Source organism: Biomphalaria glabrata, chromosome 5 (genome assembly GCF_947242115.1).
Source record: "Biomphalaria glabrata chromosome 5, xgBioGlab47.1, whole genome shotgun sequence".
NCBI lineage: Eukaryota > Metazoa > Mollusca > Gastropoda > Planorbidae > Biomphalaria > Biomphalaria glabrata.
In genome coordinates this window covers 6,773,967-6,790,050 of record NC_074715.1, presented here as the reverse complement: position 1 = coordinate 6,790,050, position 16,084 = coordinate 6,773,967, and the positions used below count along the sequence as shown (strand labels likewise).

Below are 16,084 nucleotides of genomic sequence, written 5' to 3'. Positions count from 1 at the left end.
CAAATCTCATGCGTCGCTCTGTAACAACCAAGGGGTTGACTCCCAGTTCGCCATAGGATTTCCTTGATTGATCTCTATAACTGACTCCTAAAATCCGTCATAGTCATCTTTGTTGAGACACATTTAGTCTTTTTCAATTTCGGCAGATGACTATTCACTGCACTTTATTAATAGAGCCTGTAGTTTGCTTTCGATTTTATATCGAAAAGGGAAGTTTTATCGTCAAAACCATTTGTTGGGGGGGGGGGGGGTTTAAAGTAAAAAAATATATTAACAAATCAAAACCCCCTGAGCTACGCTCATAGAATTTGGTGACTGTAGTTAGAATAATATTGAAGTGATAAGTTTTCAACCTCAAAACTCTCTGTAGGGGGATTTTAAACTCAAAACCATCTGGAGGTTTTAAAACTTAAAAAAAGCCCTCTTGAGGAGGGGGGGGTTTAAACTCAAAACCCCCTTGGCTTGGCTACGCTCATAGAATTGTGAGTGTGTAATTTGCTTTTTTTTATATTGTAGAAGTATTTTTTAGCTTCAAACCCCGCTGGAGGGGAGTTTAAACTCAAAACGCAGTTTGGCTACGCTCATAGAATTTTGAGTGTGTAATTTGATTTTTTTTTATATTGAAGCGGTGGTATTTAGCTGTAAATCCCGCTGGAGGGGGTTTTTAAACACAAAACCCCTCTTGGCTACGCTCATAGAACCTGGCGACTGTTGTATGGATAGTCTTATAATGAAGAGGGAGTTTTATCGTAAATTTCGGAGGGAATTTTAAAATCAAAATCTTCCTTCGCTATGCTCTTGGAATCTGGGGATTGTCGTTTGCATAATTTTTATGTTGTTTTGTTTTATAGAAGAGAGGGATTTAACTGCGAACCCCCCTGGTAGGGGGTTTTAAACTCAAAACCTCCTTAGCTGCGCTGGGGCAAGTGATGTTGTAAAATGTTTTACATGTTTCGGATGTTCCTTAAGAGTTGAAGATAGTTTACTTCCTAGTCCAAACCTCACGCAGGACGACGGGGGATGGGAGCGGGCAGGGTTTGAACCCTCGACCGTCGATAAATCCGAACGACAGTCCAGCGCGCAAACCGCACGACCAGGCAGCCAAGTGATGATTTAGTATTAAAATCTCTCCTAAAATAAACAAAATCAAAGCCAAATATCAGTCACTAAATTCCGACCCCCACCCTGCGGGGGGGGGGGGATTTCATTTTGGGAAGGGGTGAACCCTAATCCAACCCCCCCCCCGGTTACGCCCATGTTACCAATATTGCAATGCCTTTTTTTTTCCAAAAGATGGATGAAAATGTGTTTACTGTACGTGTATGTTAGCCTTTGTTCAATCAAGACTACCCGAATGTTCAGTTGGTAGTGAGACACCGCTGCTGTTTTCCACTGACTGACTCAACAATCAATTCTTTCACTTCCCGTCTGGATCTCGCTTAAACATTGACAACTTTGCTCATCGATTTCCTATCCTCGGCCTAATTAAACGTCCCATTCTCCCCTAGAAGGTAACAAACCAAAGTGGCCCATTGTCTCTTTTTTTTTTCTTATTTAAAAATGTTTCTATTTCCAATCAATTTTTTTTAAATTCCCCGTCAAACTATTAAATTGAAAATAAAATATGTAATTATTATAAACAATAGGTCTACTTCCTTGGAAAATGTCTCCAACTTCAAATGAAGCAGGTAAAGAAATATTTTTGAAAGATTTTGGTGATTTTCGCCATATTTTTTCCTCGTTTTGTTTTTTTAGATGATGTTTGCATTCTTTTAGCAATAAAATATTTCATTATAAAAATAGAAGAGAATGCAACATTGAAAAATCACTATTGCCAACTAAGAGACTAAAATTGCATTGTACTACAAGCGAAATAACATAGAAAATTGCTAAAAAATGCGTAAATTTTTTTCTCTACACTGATACACAAAAAAGCTATTTATAGTTATCTGTCCTACATACTACTTTATCATTACAAGCTACATGAAATTACGGACCAAAAAAAATCTTTTTATTGGACGATTCGCAAGATAAGAAGAGACTTGTTCATATAGGCAAAAACGTTATGACTTTAAAGAAACTTTTTAGTTTCGTATTTACGTTGTTGCACTGATACTGATAAATCAATGCGTTTATAATGATTATATATTGTTTAACATTTTATAGTGTCTTGGTATAAACACTAACATTATAGCAACGACCTCAAAGCTAATAGATAATAGGTTATTCTTCTTCCTCTTTTAAGATTTTTAGCCAGCTCTCCAATTTTGGAGATTCGAATTTAAATCCCCTTAGGTAGCCAAGCAGGAGTATGTCACTCAGCCACACATCCCACAAAATGTAGACAACAATTTCAACAGAATTACAATCTCACCTTGTCAATAGAAAATGTATTTCTAAGATAGAAGTCTTTACTGGAGTATGCGATGAGGTCATCTTCGTGACCGACATGAGAAGAATTGTTTAACTCACACAACCCAGTCGTATGCTCATAGTTGAAGGATTCACAAGTGCCAACTTTCAAACATTCCAAAGCACATTGGCCAACATTTTGTTTACCTGAGTAGCTCTGACATTATGGAAGTAAATTTACTCAATTAACTTCAATTTTATTTCTCTTGTATACGTGTATGGCATAAAACAATGAATATTTTGCATACATTTCTAGAATTATTTCATCAAATGTTTTATCAAGTGATCATACCAGTATCACGTGATCTTGTAATGCTCTTCCATTGAGAGGAACTAGAGCTTCATCTTTGGTCCACGCATAAAATTTTGTTCTGACATTGTTTGTTGAAGGCAGAAGTGTGGATTTTCTATGACAAATAAATAGCAACATTAACCATTTCATATCAGCATTTGATTACTTAGACCGTGACACAAATGTCTTAGGAATATCTCTTCTTTTATTTTTGTTCAAACCATTGATGAAATATTGACTTTAGTTTTGAAGTGCTATGCTTGATGTATGCTTTAACAGCTGCTTTCAGAGTGCTTATTAATTGACAAACAAATAGTACCAGCATGTAAAAAGTAAAGTTCCCCTTTCAGACCTTGCGATGTATAGAGCAGATGATGTAAAGGTCATCTGTTTCTGTGGCCCACGGATAACGAGGGTGTCATGTGGCCAGCACAACGACCAACAGCCTTTACTTTTCCCCAACTAGTGTCAGGTACCCATTATAACTGGGTGGACTCAGAGGCGCCCAAAGATCCCGTAATTAAAAATCCCGATGCACCCCTATTGATAATAAACAATCCTGTTAATCCTCGCTGAGTTGCCTGCCTTAGCGTTAGTACAACTTATTTTTTTCCTAAACATTAAATGAGCCTAATTTTAATATTCCCTCTACAAAACAAATGCTTGTTAATAATTTGCACAGATTAAGTATCTGGGTTAATTACATACTAAATTACACCTGGATCCTAAATTCACCAAACAGAGAAGAAAAAAACACTTTAAATTTTAATCCTGACACTCCGTCTTTATCTGCTCTATTACAATAACTTGCAGTTCTAATGTTTAACTTACAGATCTGTGACAGTTTGGTCAGAGCTAAAGAGTGTAGTTGGTGTGATATCTTGAACTCCGTTACACGCAGACAGAACATAGAGCAATACAAGGAAAGGTCCATGAAACATCGTGATGTCAATATCTGAAACTAAAACAACACGATTCATTTAAGATCTGAAACTCAATCCTTCAGGATACAAAAGTTATTTAGTCTACACGTTCGGAAACAAAATTGTATTTCTATCTTTATGTACCTAGTTATTAAAATAATAATACTAAATTAACTTTTTCTTTGATTTCAAATCATGTCATCGATGCAAGTCCATGCCAAGAAATGAACATCTGAAGACAGATCTGGTGGCATAGCGTGACATGGCGTGACCACACCTCATCTATAATTTCATCTTTCTAGGCACTTCAGCGGCAACGTCGATACATTTTTGATTTTATTTTATTTCTGTAGAATCCGGAACTACGTCATGACCATCAAGGTGTAGACTAAAGTTACGATCAGGAGATATCACATACACACACACGTATAAAGGCCTAGGTGTGGGATTAGACGTAGATTTAAGGTTTACATTGGGTTCGGGTTTCGCAAAAAAATCCCCCCCCCCCCCAACTCAGAAGGTCCGAGTCCGCTAGCGACCCTTTACATTATAAATTCAATTTTTTAACTTGTACTCTTTGTTTTCTAATTTAAAATTAAACTTGAAAAAAAAACATATCAGTGGTCGTATGTGATTTTTTCTTCTTTGACAGGAAACGTATCCCCGAGAAATCAGTAAGTTAGAAGTGGTCTAAAGGACTGGAAATATTTTTTTCCCTAAAAACTGTGTCATAGATTAAAAAAAAAACATTCTGGCGATGAGAATATGAACAGATGTTTGTACGTTCTCTTGTTTGACTCAACTCCAGAGCTAAGGCACGACTGAGGCTGTAAGAGATAGCAAAATGTTCTTGTTTCTTTTCTTCTCTGGTAAGTGCCTACAGTGTTTGATATCCTACGACATATTTGTAACATCTAGTGCCGAGACTTTTAAGAGGTAGACATGGCAAGTGCTTGTTGTGCAATGTTCAGGACATTCATTCGTAGAGGGAAAGTACAACCTTTAGGTGGAAGACTTGGGGTGCAAATAATGAAATTTAGTTAACAGTTTTCTTGTCAATCTTTCAATGTCATGTAGGTCAGTGTCACTCCATTTTACGACACCGAAGTGTAGTGTAGAACAGAGACGTCCCTGCAATTCATTGAAGTTACGACATTCTTTGGAAGTTGTTTTAAGTAGGAATGTTTGCTTGTATACTTCATGAAAAGGTCAAAGTTCAATGTGAACGTTTGCTGTGTTTTCTCAGTCTACGAGTACGTTATTGGACACATTGAACATTTAGCAAGTTTTCAATATTCATGGATCCCTCAATATTAGACATCGACTCATGCAGCCTTTTTATAACCTTTCAACCTTTTTTCTTATAACCCTTTTAACCTTCAATTTGTTCTACCCTTCACTTTTGACTAGGTGACTTTTAAATTCCTTGTGCAGATACTAGTACATCATGTAGCACCTCAAGCGTTTCACAGAATGTATTTCTCAATAACCATTGTCTGGAGTTAAATCCAAGCGAGCAATTGTGTGAAATGTGTATATATTGAACAAAATGCTATAAATCACACTTTGATTTCTATGAAGCATTTACAAATTTGTTTTTATTCAGAACATTTTTACTTTTTAAAACTGCACTTCTTTCTGAAAGTTTTAATCTGTTTGTTTGTCTGCAGCGTTAATTGTTCCAAACTCTGTCGTAGCTCAAGAGGCTTATAATGAAACACAAGTGTGCTACGGAGTCCTTGGCTGCTTCAACAACAGCGCCCCCTACAATAACTCGTTCGGAGACTTACCGAAATCTCCAGAAGAATTAGGCGTCCGGATCTGGTTGTTCACGAGAGACAATAGGAGCAGTCACGATGTTTTAAACTACACAGATGCTTCAAGTCTTAGCGATTCTAAATTTGACCCCACAAAAATGACTAAATTTATAATCCATGGTTTCTCTTCATCCTTTGAAAAAACACATTGGATACTTGAAATGAAGGATAAACTGTTAAATATAGTAGGTAACTCAACTTATCTTTTAGTGTAATTTTAGTAGGGCAGGCCCATGTGCCACTGCAACCTATGCGGCGGCAGTGGGCCCCACTCTTTCATAGGCCCCGCGCTAATTCTAGGTGTAAATTATTAAAGAAAATCCATTTTAAGTTATATATAATAACAGTTTTTCCGTGGCCTCCTGATTTTCTACGGCCTACTGGAAATCTCCATAAATTGCAAAATAGATTAAACAGTCCCGGAAATCTCCTGAAATTGTTAAAATCTCATGAAAACTCATAAAAATCTCCTGAAAAATAGACAAAGTTGTTATTTTGGGATTGCCAATCCTACGCGCGATAAACTGCATTGTTAGCCTTCATTTAATAAAAATGTATTGTAAAGACGAATGTATTTTCTAATACAAAATCCTAATTTTGATATTATGCTTATCCCTACCAAGAATGGGCCCCGCGCAATCCGTTTCGCATAGGGCCCCGCAACTGTTAGGACCGGCCCTGAATTTTAGAATGACTTAATAAGATGGTTCGTTAACCAACACATTGTATTTAGTTAAGAAAAATACGAATTGTTCACTTGAACTTTGAGCAGGATTGAATTTAAATATTTAAAAGTATAATAGTTCATTCAGTTAGTATTATCTACATCAATACGGTTATTTCAAGACTGATGTTAGAACTCTATAACAAGACATTGGGACACAGCTTTAGAATTCTGCTATTAGTCTTGGTAAAGCCAGATCCATTTACATTGTTCATGTCAATTACCTGTAGGGCGACTTCAATGTGGTGGCAGTAGACTGGAGCAAGGGTGCTACATTCCCAGATTTTCCTCAAGCAACAGCCAATCTGAGATTAGTTGCCACTGAGGTGAAACTTATTTTAGACATGATGAGGAGCATGGGACTTGATATGAGCAAAGTTCATCTGATTGGTCACTCACTTGGAGCCCATCTATCTGGCTACGTTGGACAACTGATGGGTCCGAATGTAATAGGACGAATAAGCGGTAAGTTATATTAGTTTAGAAATAGCAGGATTACATTTCAGGATCATTGGGTCGTCCTCCAGAATGTCAACATTATTTATTCGTTTCTTAAGTGTCCTGATTAGGCGCAGAGTTCTTTAAATTTTGTGAAATATTCTCGTAACGCGTTTTACTGACACAATGACCCAGTAACCTGGTGACCTAGTAACTCAGTAACCTAGCGACGTTGTACGTTGTCACAATGAAAACTCTCTCTGCCACATGCTACAGTATTCTTGCTTTCGCCAATCTGCAAAGATTGAATCTCTGTCGAGGCAGAAGTCTGGCGTCTCTCAAGCTGCTTTAGAGTCGCATCCGCTTTCAGTTCAGCTTTCAATGTTGCATGATGTTACTTTGTAATTGTCCTTACTGTTGAGTCTAAGACTCTTGGAACTCGAGGCCTATTGAAGCTTGCCTCCATCTGCCTATCTGAACAAACTTCTATCTGGGAAAGATCCAAGCAGATATAAATTTTTGCATCCCTGTTAACGATATTAGCCGTCCGTATCCCATGACGCTCGAGTCAGAAGCGAGGCCAAAGGCTAAGCACATCGGGGAAACACCCCTATATTCATTCTCTATGCCACATCAGTCGTGCATCCCGTTGTATGTTGTCACCACATAAAAAAAAGGCCCTTGAGGAATGCCGCGTGGATAGTGACCTTTTTTTAGGCCTTCTTCCATTCCCCAACTCAATGAACTCGATCCTTAGGCCCCCCGACTGGAGTGACTGTTTTGTTTTCCTTTCGACCAAATCGTCTCCTCTAACGACCATTGCCACTCAATGAAGCTGAGAAGCATTGCCCGAGTGCATGATGTTACTTGGATGGCTGCCTGGTGTTGCGGTTTGCGCGCTGGACTGTCGTTCAGATTTATCGATGGTCCCGGGTTCAAACCCTGCCCGCTCCCATCCCCCGTCGTCCTGCGGGAGATTTGGACTAGGAAGTAATTATCTTCAACTCTGAAGGAACATCCGAAACTTGTAAAACAATTTACAAACTTACTCCTAATGTAAAGCATTCATTTTTCTTCAAAGGATCAGCTCAAAAAGTGGCATCCCTTAAATATTAAATCGGAAAATGTTTGCCTGACTTGTTTTTTTTTTTTTTTTGTACAACGCTTATATTAACTCGCTGTGTCAGTCGGGGTAGAATCTTGTACACTCCATTCTCCAATCAAGCTGAACAATTATTCATTGTCGATGACAACACATGAATCAATGAAAAAAAAGTCAATTAGTTAATCAATTAGTCGTAATTAATTAATTTATATAGAGACACTAGGGCCTACTAAGCTAAGTGGAGATAAACCTTGTGTAGAGAATGAGGTAGTTCACTAAAAGTTTAAGATAACAATAAGATTATAAAACCTTGTACTTTGTATAGGGCCTAAGTACTTGGATAGCTCAGTGGCTAACAGGTCGGCCTTCCAGCGTGGAGGCTTGAGTTCAAATTTTTTGCTTTTTTTTTTAAAGGGAGCACTGAAACCTACTCCCAGATACCCCCCTCCCCCCGTTGGTTTACAAAAGTGATTCGACCATAGCGCACTGAACATGCTATAAGCGTTAGATAAAAACAATTAATAAAAACTAGCCGACCCGTGGCGTAACATACGCCGCAATTTAGTGACGGGTGAACACTTCCTGAAAGACACAGTTGTCCAAATGGGGTGGGATGCACGACTGGTGTGGCACAGAGAATGAATATAAGGGAGTTTCCCCGATGTGCTCAGCCTTTTGCCTCTCTTCTGACTCAAGCATCATGGTCTGTGTGTGCATGCCTGGAGAGCAAAGAAGGCGCAGGTGCGGGAGGAGGATTAGAGAAATGGCGTGCGTGGTGTCCCGCATGGTTGGGCGACGTAGGGAATTATATATACAGACAGAAGATTGCTTGTTCTCTCCCCCCCCCCTCTTTTTTTCTGAGGCGCGCTCTCACCGCGAAAGTTACGTGGGGTAACTCTAGTCCGACGCAGAAATAAAAACGTTATCTTTCCATGACTTTTTCATCGAGGGTTAGAGAGTCCGCGTGAGTGCGTGGTGTCCTGCATGGTTGGGCGACGTAGAAAATTATATATACAGAAAATATTTCCAATAGCAAAAAAATTATCTTTGTTAGTCCACATCTACTAAAAAGTGATTACATTTGATTTCGAATAATTGATACATTGTCGCTCATTATAAGCTTTTATTTTACGTTGTTTCTTTCTGTTACAAAAAAAAAGCATGTAGTTAACATTGTATTATTAACATCATGATGACATTAGTTACTTGTACATGATAGGGCTAGATCCAGCAGAGCCAAGCTTCAAAGGGTTTACCTATGTTGTCAAGTTAGACAAAGAAGATGCCCAGTTTGTTGACGTCATTCATACCGATGGTTCTGACTTTGACTTGCTGTCTGGAGGTTTTGGTCTAATGGACGAGTCTGGAGATGTTGACATCTATGTGAATGGAGGGCAAAAACAGCCGGGCTGTAAAGATGGCGTAGACGGCTTGTTCGGTGGAGGTTAGTAAGGTGTGCGCTTTATTTTTTACCCGATTTCTAATAGAATGGGTTAAGCGAGACCAATCGCAAACTTAATGCAACGCTCTGTCACAAACTCATTAAGTGGTCGAATCCCAGTATGGCATAGGATTTCCTTGTTTGAGACTCGATCTGTGTATCAAGGGCTAAATAAAAAAGTAAAAATTGGTATGCTTTTTTAATTACAATTCCTCTTATTAGCTTGCAAACTCTTCATGGGTTCAACAAGAACACTGGGTGGAAACTGGACGGGTATTTCTTTTTCTAATGATTTTCATAGAAATTTGACAGTTTATATATACTTTTGGGAAAACAATTACCACATTTCAAAATCCTAATTTTAGCAAGTTATATATTTTAAACATTGGTGAAAAAAGGGAATAATAAAAGTACTCTCGTTCTCTGCAAATATGGCATACTTCAAATCTATTAATATTGAAAAATATTGAGACATGAATAAAAATGCTGCCAAAGATATTAAATTACTAGCAATCCGGTACTTTTATACACATCATATATTAGTCCGCGCTATTTTGCCTAGCGCTTTTTAGTATGGAAATTTCGCGCTATTTTGTCGGCTCAACGGCTAAATTGGTTGGGTTTAGTCCCCTTAAACAAATTGTTAACGCTATTTCTCCCTCACGCATTCTCCGATCAAGTTGATAAAGTAAAAAATTATTTATTATACTTATCAAAACATTAATCGATAAAAAATAAGTCAATTAATTATTGGTAATTAATTATTTTGTTTGATATCGAATAAGGAAAATATCTTGAACATTATTTATAGATATAGTTTTAAAAACGGAGATCCTACCCTTTTAAATAAGTTTTGTTTGAGTGTTGTTGTTTTTTTAAGTTTTTTTTTCTATTATGCTTGTTTTGTATAAGATCATCAACTCAACGGTAAAGGAAATGATTTGTGAAAACAATTTTCGGATGGAGAATTACAAAATTTACCTCGTATTTACAAAAAAATCATCACATCTCGACTTTTAATGGCTTAAAACTCTAAAATATCTAAATGTAATGCTTGTTTTAAACTTAGATCAGAATTATATTCGTGCAACGATTTAAGATGTTCTATCACCATCTGCACCTTCAAGACTCTTGATGCCAGTGTTATTTAAAAACAATCTTTGATTCAATAAAAGAATTAGCTAGCAGTATAGCAATAATAATAAAAGATATAACAATAATACATAATGACTATATAACCCGAGGCTCCTGTCGTGTGAAATATAGCTTATATACACTTAGAATAAGATTCTCATTAAAAAATATATAAAATTCTCATAATGTTATTGATAAACTTGAAAATGATAGTTAAAGGATGAATCGTAAAAAAACAAACTCTTCTTATCAGGTGGCTCTTCATTGGAAAACTCAGTCGCCTGCAGCCATGGTCGTGCTCATGATATTTTCTTAGAATCTATTGACACTACCTGCAACTTTACAGCGTACCCATGTTCAAGTTTTGTAAGTATAGCATAGAGCCTGTTTAGTTGTTATTGTCATTATGGTTATATATTGTTCAATTTAATGTGAATGTTGTGGGCAGGCTGCTATTGTGGGCAAGTCAACATTAAAGACCTAACATTTAATGAGCAGCGTATTATTATGTGCAGAGCACTACTGATTGCATGCTTTTTTTTTTGGTGTTGATAACTAAGACTAGATCTATTTAATGATCAAAATTATCAACACAGTGAGTGATGAAAAAAAAATAGTTAAACATAATATAGAACAGAATGTGTTAACTCGTGTAGTCTATAGTATGTTTTCATTGTATTCTTTGTATGCGAATGTAAACGTGACTATTTTCTTTGACCAGGAGAAATTTGAAAACGGTGAATGTTTCAATTGTGACTCTGGTTGCACCAGTGTAGGTTTTAATTCTGACCACTATAGTGCAAGGGGAAAGTTTTTTGTTGATACACATCACAAACCTCCATTCTGTGGTAAGTACATAGACACATCACAAACCTCCATTCTGTGGTAAGTACATAGACACATCACAAACCTCCATTCTGTGGTAAGTACATAGACACATCACAAACCTCCATTCTGTGGTAAGTACATAGACACATCACAAACCTCCATTCTGTGGTAAGTACATAGACACATCACAAACCTCCATTCTGTGGTAAGTACATAGACACATCACAAACCTCCATTCTGTGGTAAGTACATAGACACATCACAAACCTCCATTCTGTGGTAAGTACATAGACACATCACAAACCTCCATTCTGTGGTAAGTACATAGACACATCACAAACCTCCATTCTGTGGTAAGTACATAGACACATCACAAACCTCCATTCTGTGGTAAGTACATAGACACATCACAAACCTCCATTCTGTGGTAAGTACATAGACACATCACAAACCTCCATTCTGTGGTAAGTACATAGACACATCACAAACCTCCATTCTGTGGTAAGTACATAGACACATCACAAACCTCCATTCTGTGGTAAGTACATAGACACATTACAAACCTCCATTCTGTGGTAAGTACATAGACACATCACAAACCTCCATTCTGTGGTAAGTACATAGACACATCACAAACCTCCATTCTGTGGTAAGTACATAGACACATCACAAACCTCCATTCTGTGGTAAGTACATAGACACATCACAAACCTCCATTCTGTGGTAAGTACATAGACACATCACAAACCTCCATTCTGAGGTAAGTACATAGACACATTACAAACCTCCATTCTGTGGTAAGTACATAGACACATCACAAACCTCCATTCTGTGGTAAGTACATAGACACATCACAAACCTCCATTCTGTGGTAAGTACATAGACACATTACAAACCTCCATTCTGTGGTAAGTACATAGACACATTACAAACCTCCATTCTGTGGTAAGTACATAGACACATTACAAACCTCCATTCTGTGGTAAGTACATAGACACATCACAAACCTCCATTCTGTGGTAAGTACATAGACACATCACAAACCTCCATTCTGTGGTAAGTACATAGACACATTACAAACCTCCATTCTGTGGTAAGTACATAGACACATCACAAACCTCCATTCTGTGGTAAGTACATAGACACATCACAAACCTCCATTCTGTGGTAAGTACATAGACACATCACAAACCTCCATTCTGTGGTAAGTACATAGACACATCACAAACCTCCATTCTGAGGTAAGTACATAGACACATTACAAACCTCCATTCTGTGGTAAGTACATAGACACATCACAAACCTCCATTCTGTGGTAAGTACATAGACACATCACAAACCTCCATTCTGTGGTAAGTACATAGACACATTACAAACCTCCATTCTGTGGTAAGTACATAGACACATTACAAACCTCCATTCTGTGGTAAGTACATAGACACATTACAAACCTCCATTCTGTGGTAAGTACATAGACACATTACAAACCTCCATTCTGTGGTAAGTACATAGACACATTACAAACCTCCATTCTGTGGTAAGTACATAGACACATCACAAACCTCCATTCTGTGGTAAGTACATAGACACATCACAAACCTCCAATCTGTGGTAAGTACATAGACACATCACAAACCTCCATTCTGTGGTAAGTACATAGACACATCACAAACCTCCATTCTGAGGTAAGTACATAGACACATCACAAACCTCCATTCTGTGGTAAGTACATAGACACATCACAAACCTCCATTCTGTGGTAAGTACATAGACACATCACAAACCTCCATTCTGTGGTAAGTACATAGACACATTACAAACCTCCATTCTGTGGTAAGTACATAGACACATCACAAACCTCCATTCTGTGGTAAGTACATAGACACATTACAAACCTCCATTCTGTGGTAAGTACATAGACACATTACAAACCTCCATTCTGTGGTAAGTACATAGACACATTACAAACCTCCATTCTGTGGTAAGTACATAGACACATTACAAACCTCCATTCTGTGGTAAGTACATAGACACATCACAAACCTCCATTCTGTGGTAAGTACATAGACACATCACAAACCTCCATTCTGTGGTAAGTACATAGACACATTACAAACCTCCATTCTGTGGTAAGTACATAGACACATTACAAACCTCCATTCTGTGGTAAGTACATAGACACATTACAAACCTCCATTCTGTGGTAAGTACATAGACACATTACAAACCTCCATTCTGTGGTAAGTACATAGACACATTACAAACCTCCATTCTGTGGTAAGTACATAGACACATCACAAACCTCCATTCTGTGGTAAGTACATAGACACATTACAAACCTCCATTCTGTGGTAAGTACATAGACACATCACAAACCTCCATTCTGTGGTAAGTACATAGACACATTACTAACCGCCATTCTGTGGTAAGTACATAGACACATTACAAACCTCCATTCTGTGGTAAGTGCATAGACACATTACAAACCTCCATTCTGTGGTAAGTACATAGACACATTACTAACCTCCATTCTGTGGAAAGTACATGACTCAAGTAAATGTGACTATTATTCTCTTCTTTTAAATACCTCCCGTAAGGAGAGTGGGCACCTCTGTTACGCCATTCATAAAGATGGCCCGTTGAAGATCGCGGGCAGACAGTTGAGAATCTACAAGTCTTTGCAAAACACAGGCGCAGACGACGCAACATTTTTGACTGAATATTTGTATAGGTTATAGATCTGTTTCATAGACATAACTAATTTATTTATATGTCCATATATATACATATATAATGATCCTTGATATATTCAAGTTGTATAGGCTAAATGCCGAGATTGAATATATTTTATAGGAATTCCTTACCACATCAAGGTTTACCCGGACACAGCTGCAGTGAACACAAGTGGTTTAATTTATGTGACATTAATTGGAGATATCAACAGCACTGACTATATACCCATCAATTCAAAGTAAGATAAATGGTGTATTTAGACTTCATGTGACTTCATATATATATTTAGCTGTTTAACAATCACACATATAATGTAGATATAGACAAAAAGATAAGCTCAAAGTAAACAAATAAAATACTTAAGCATTTCCTTTTACCTCTCCCCCCCCCCCCCCAACTGGTTGGCAACAAATACAATCCAGGTTCTCCCCCTCCCCCACTTTAAAAAAAACAGCCTGACTTGTCAATCCAGGTTCTCCCCCTCCCCCACTTTAAAAAAAAACAGCTTAGCGCCCAATCCAGTGCCACGTGATTACACCTGTCTACATGATTTTCCAAACTAGGAATTACAGACAATATTAGGCCCAATATTTAGGATTATCCTACATCAATATCTCTATCACAAACATTTATTTATGGTTGTCATCATAAATATTTAGTTATGGTTGTCATCATAAATATTTACTTATGGTTGACATCATAAACATTTACTCATGGTTATCAACACAAACATTTAATGTTAATAGCGTAACATAAAATTGGCTTTTTTTTTTAATTGACCAGAAATCAACATCTGAATCACCTGACCGAGATCTCCAGTAATGTTGTCTTTACAATAGACGTAGGAACAATTAGCTCTGTCCAAATTAAATATGAAAGAGAACTGGGATTTCTGGGAGGTTTGTTTGGGAGCTCTTCAGCGCCAACGTTTTCCATTGGAGGCATTGAAGTTCTGTCTCCTACTACAGGACAATGGTAAGGGATTCATTCAAGTCATTAAAAAACAAAAATTATCAGTCATTGTCTTGATATTTACAAATTTATGTTGAATCATTTCAAGCAGATGATGCATTTAATAGTATGTAGATTTAAGTGTTGTTTTAATTCCGTAGTTACTATTAATGAGTATTGTCATATGAATGTAGCCACTATTGGTCGGTTTGTAGCACAAAACACACTCTGGCAAGATCCTGCTGATTCAAACGTCTATCTGCTGTTTGTAATGCTTCTTGAACAATCAGATGCTGTGTGGGCAAAAATGACCCTAGATATAGCTCAGGCCAACCCATAACAGAATGTAATCATTTAAATGACGCTACATAATGTTCTTATCATAGAATATGTATCTACCTTTAAAATTTTATTTAGTTAATACTTTATGTGTGTGTATGTGTTTTCCCCGCAGGAGTTCGTCGTGCCGTGGCACATATCAACTACGTGATAGGACTCCATTAACTGTCATTACAAACAGTGGAAGAAGTGCAGACGCTTGTATAGTTGTTGGTTGAACCTAATGAATTAATGTTTATGTTGTGTATTAAACTACAATCATTTCTTTGGTTTTAGTTTTTATTGTATTCCAATGTAGTCAATATGGCCAAACAAAGGCGGATTTTCAACAAGGTTAGATCCAGAAATTTTAGAGAACTTTTAAAAGTTGTCCCCCTAAAAATATATAATAAGTAAAATATACATAAAAATATTTTTTAAAGTTTTCATTTAATATTTCTATTAAATTGTTGGATATCCAATCATTTGGAAACCTTACTTACTTTAAGGCAGTTTTGTGCCAAATTATTTGAAATTTAAGGGTTTAATTTGTTGACCATTATCTATATCTATCTATCCATATATTTATATATATAAGCAGAGATGTTGCTATCAAGCAGGCGCCATTATACTGTGCAGTTCAATGGCACTTGCTCCGAAAGTTTCAACATAAAGAGGGGAATTCAACATTAAACAAGGATGTTTCCTTACCCCATTCCTCTTAGAAAAACTCTTTTCAATGCTAATCCAACACGCATGCGACAAATCCAGTGAAGGCATCTATCTTCATTCCAGATTATAAGGCAAACTTAAGAATATTGCCAGGCTGAGAGCCAAAACGAAAATCAGAACCTGAGATAAGAGATATGCTATTCGCGGACGTCCGCAGCGGAAGTGGCACACACATGAGAGGAAATTCAGTCACTAATGCCCCTCTTCTCTCATGACTATAAAGAGTATGGGCTAAC

At 37.2% G+C, this 16,084-nt stretch overlaps 2 protein-coding genes across 2 annotated transcripts in view; one reads left to right on the top strand and one right to left on the bottom strand.

The window, feature by feature from the left end:
• LOC106055491 (SCO-spondin-like) overlaps positions 1–4,003 on the bottom strand; it is a 50,965-nt gene extending 46,962 nt beyond the window's left edge. The window contains exons 1-3 of the mRNA XM_056028685.1: positions 3,536–4,003; positions 2,705–2,819; positions 2,375–2,569 (exon numbers count right to left, since the gene is read on the bottom strand). Of these exons, the coding sequence (XP_055884660.1) occupies positions 2,375–2,569; positions 2,705–2,819; positions 3,536–3,684 (459 nt within the window). The 5' untranslated portion in view covers positions 3,685–4,003. The remainder of the gene's footprint in view (positions 1–2,374; positions 2,570–2,704; positions 2,820–3,535) is intronic.
• LOC106055502 (pancreatic lipase-related protein 2-like) lies at positions 1,563–15,402 on the top strand. Its single transcript, XM_013211785.2, has 10 exons — positions 1,563–1,688; positions 4,280–4,496; positions 5,298–5,629; positions 6,399–6,633; positions 8,931–9,155; positions 10,540–10,652; positions 11,008–11,134; positions 13,968–14,085; positions 14,631–14,822; positions 15,253–15,402. The coding sequence occupies exons 2-10, from the start codon at positions 4,472–4,474 to the stop codon at positions 15,353–15,355; spliced, it is 1,470 nt and encodes a 489-aa protein (XP_013067239.2). The 5' UTR covers positions 1,563–1,688; positions 4,280–4,471; the 3' UTR covers positions 15,356–15,402.
• The last annotated feature ends 682 nt before the right edge of the window (positions 15,403–16,084 follow it).

Bases quoted from the DNA above. Each gene is read 5' to 3' on its own strand.
- LOC106055502 (XM_013211785.2), top strand. From the start codon at position 4,472: ATGTTCTTGTTTCTTTTCTTCTCTG. The intron at 5,630-6,398 runs GTAGGTAACTCA...AATTACCTGTAG, and splicing joins AGGATAAACTGTTAAATATA to GGCGACTTCAATGTGGTGGC. The intron at 11,135-13,967 runs GTAAGTACATAG...TATATTTTATAG, and splicing joins TCACAAACCTCCATTCTGTG to GAATTCCTTACCACATCAAG.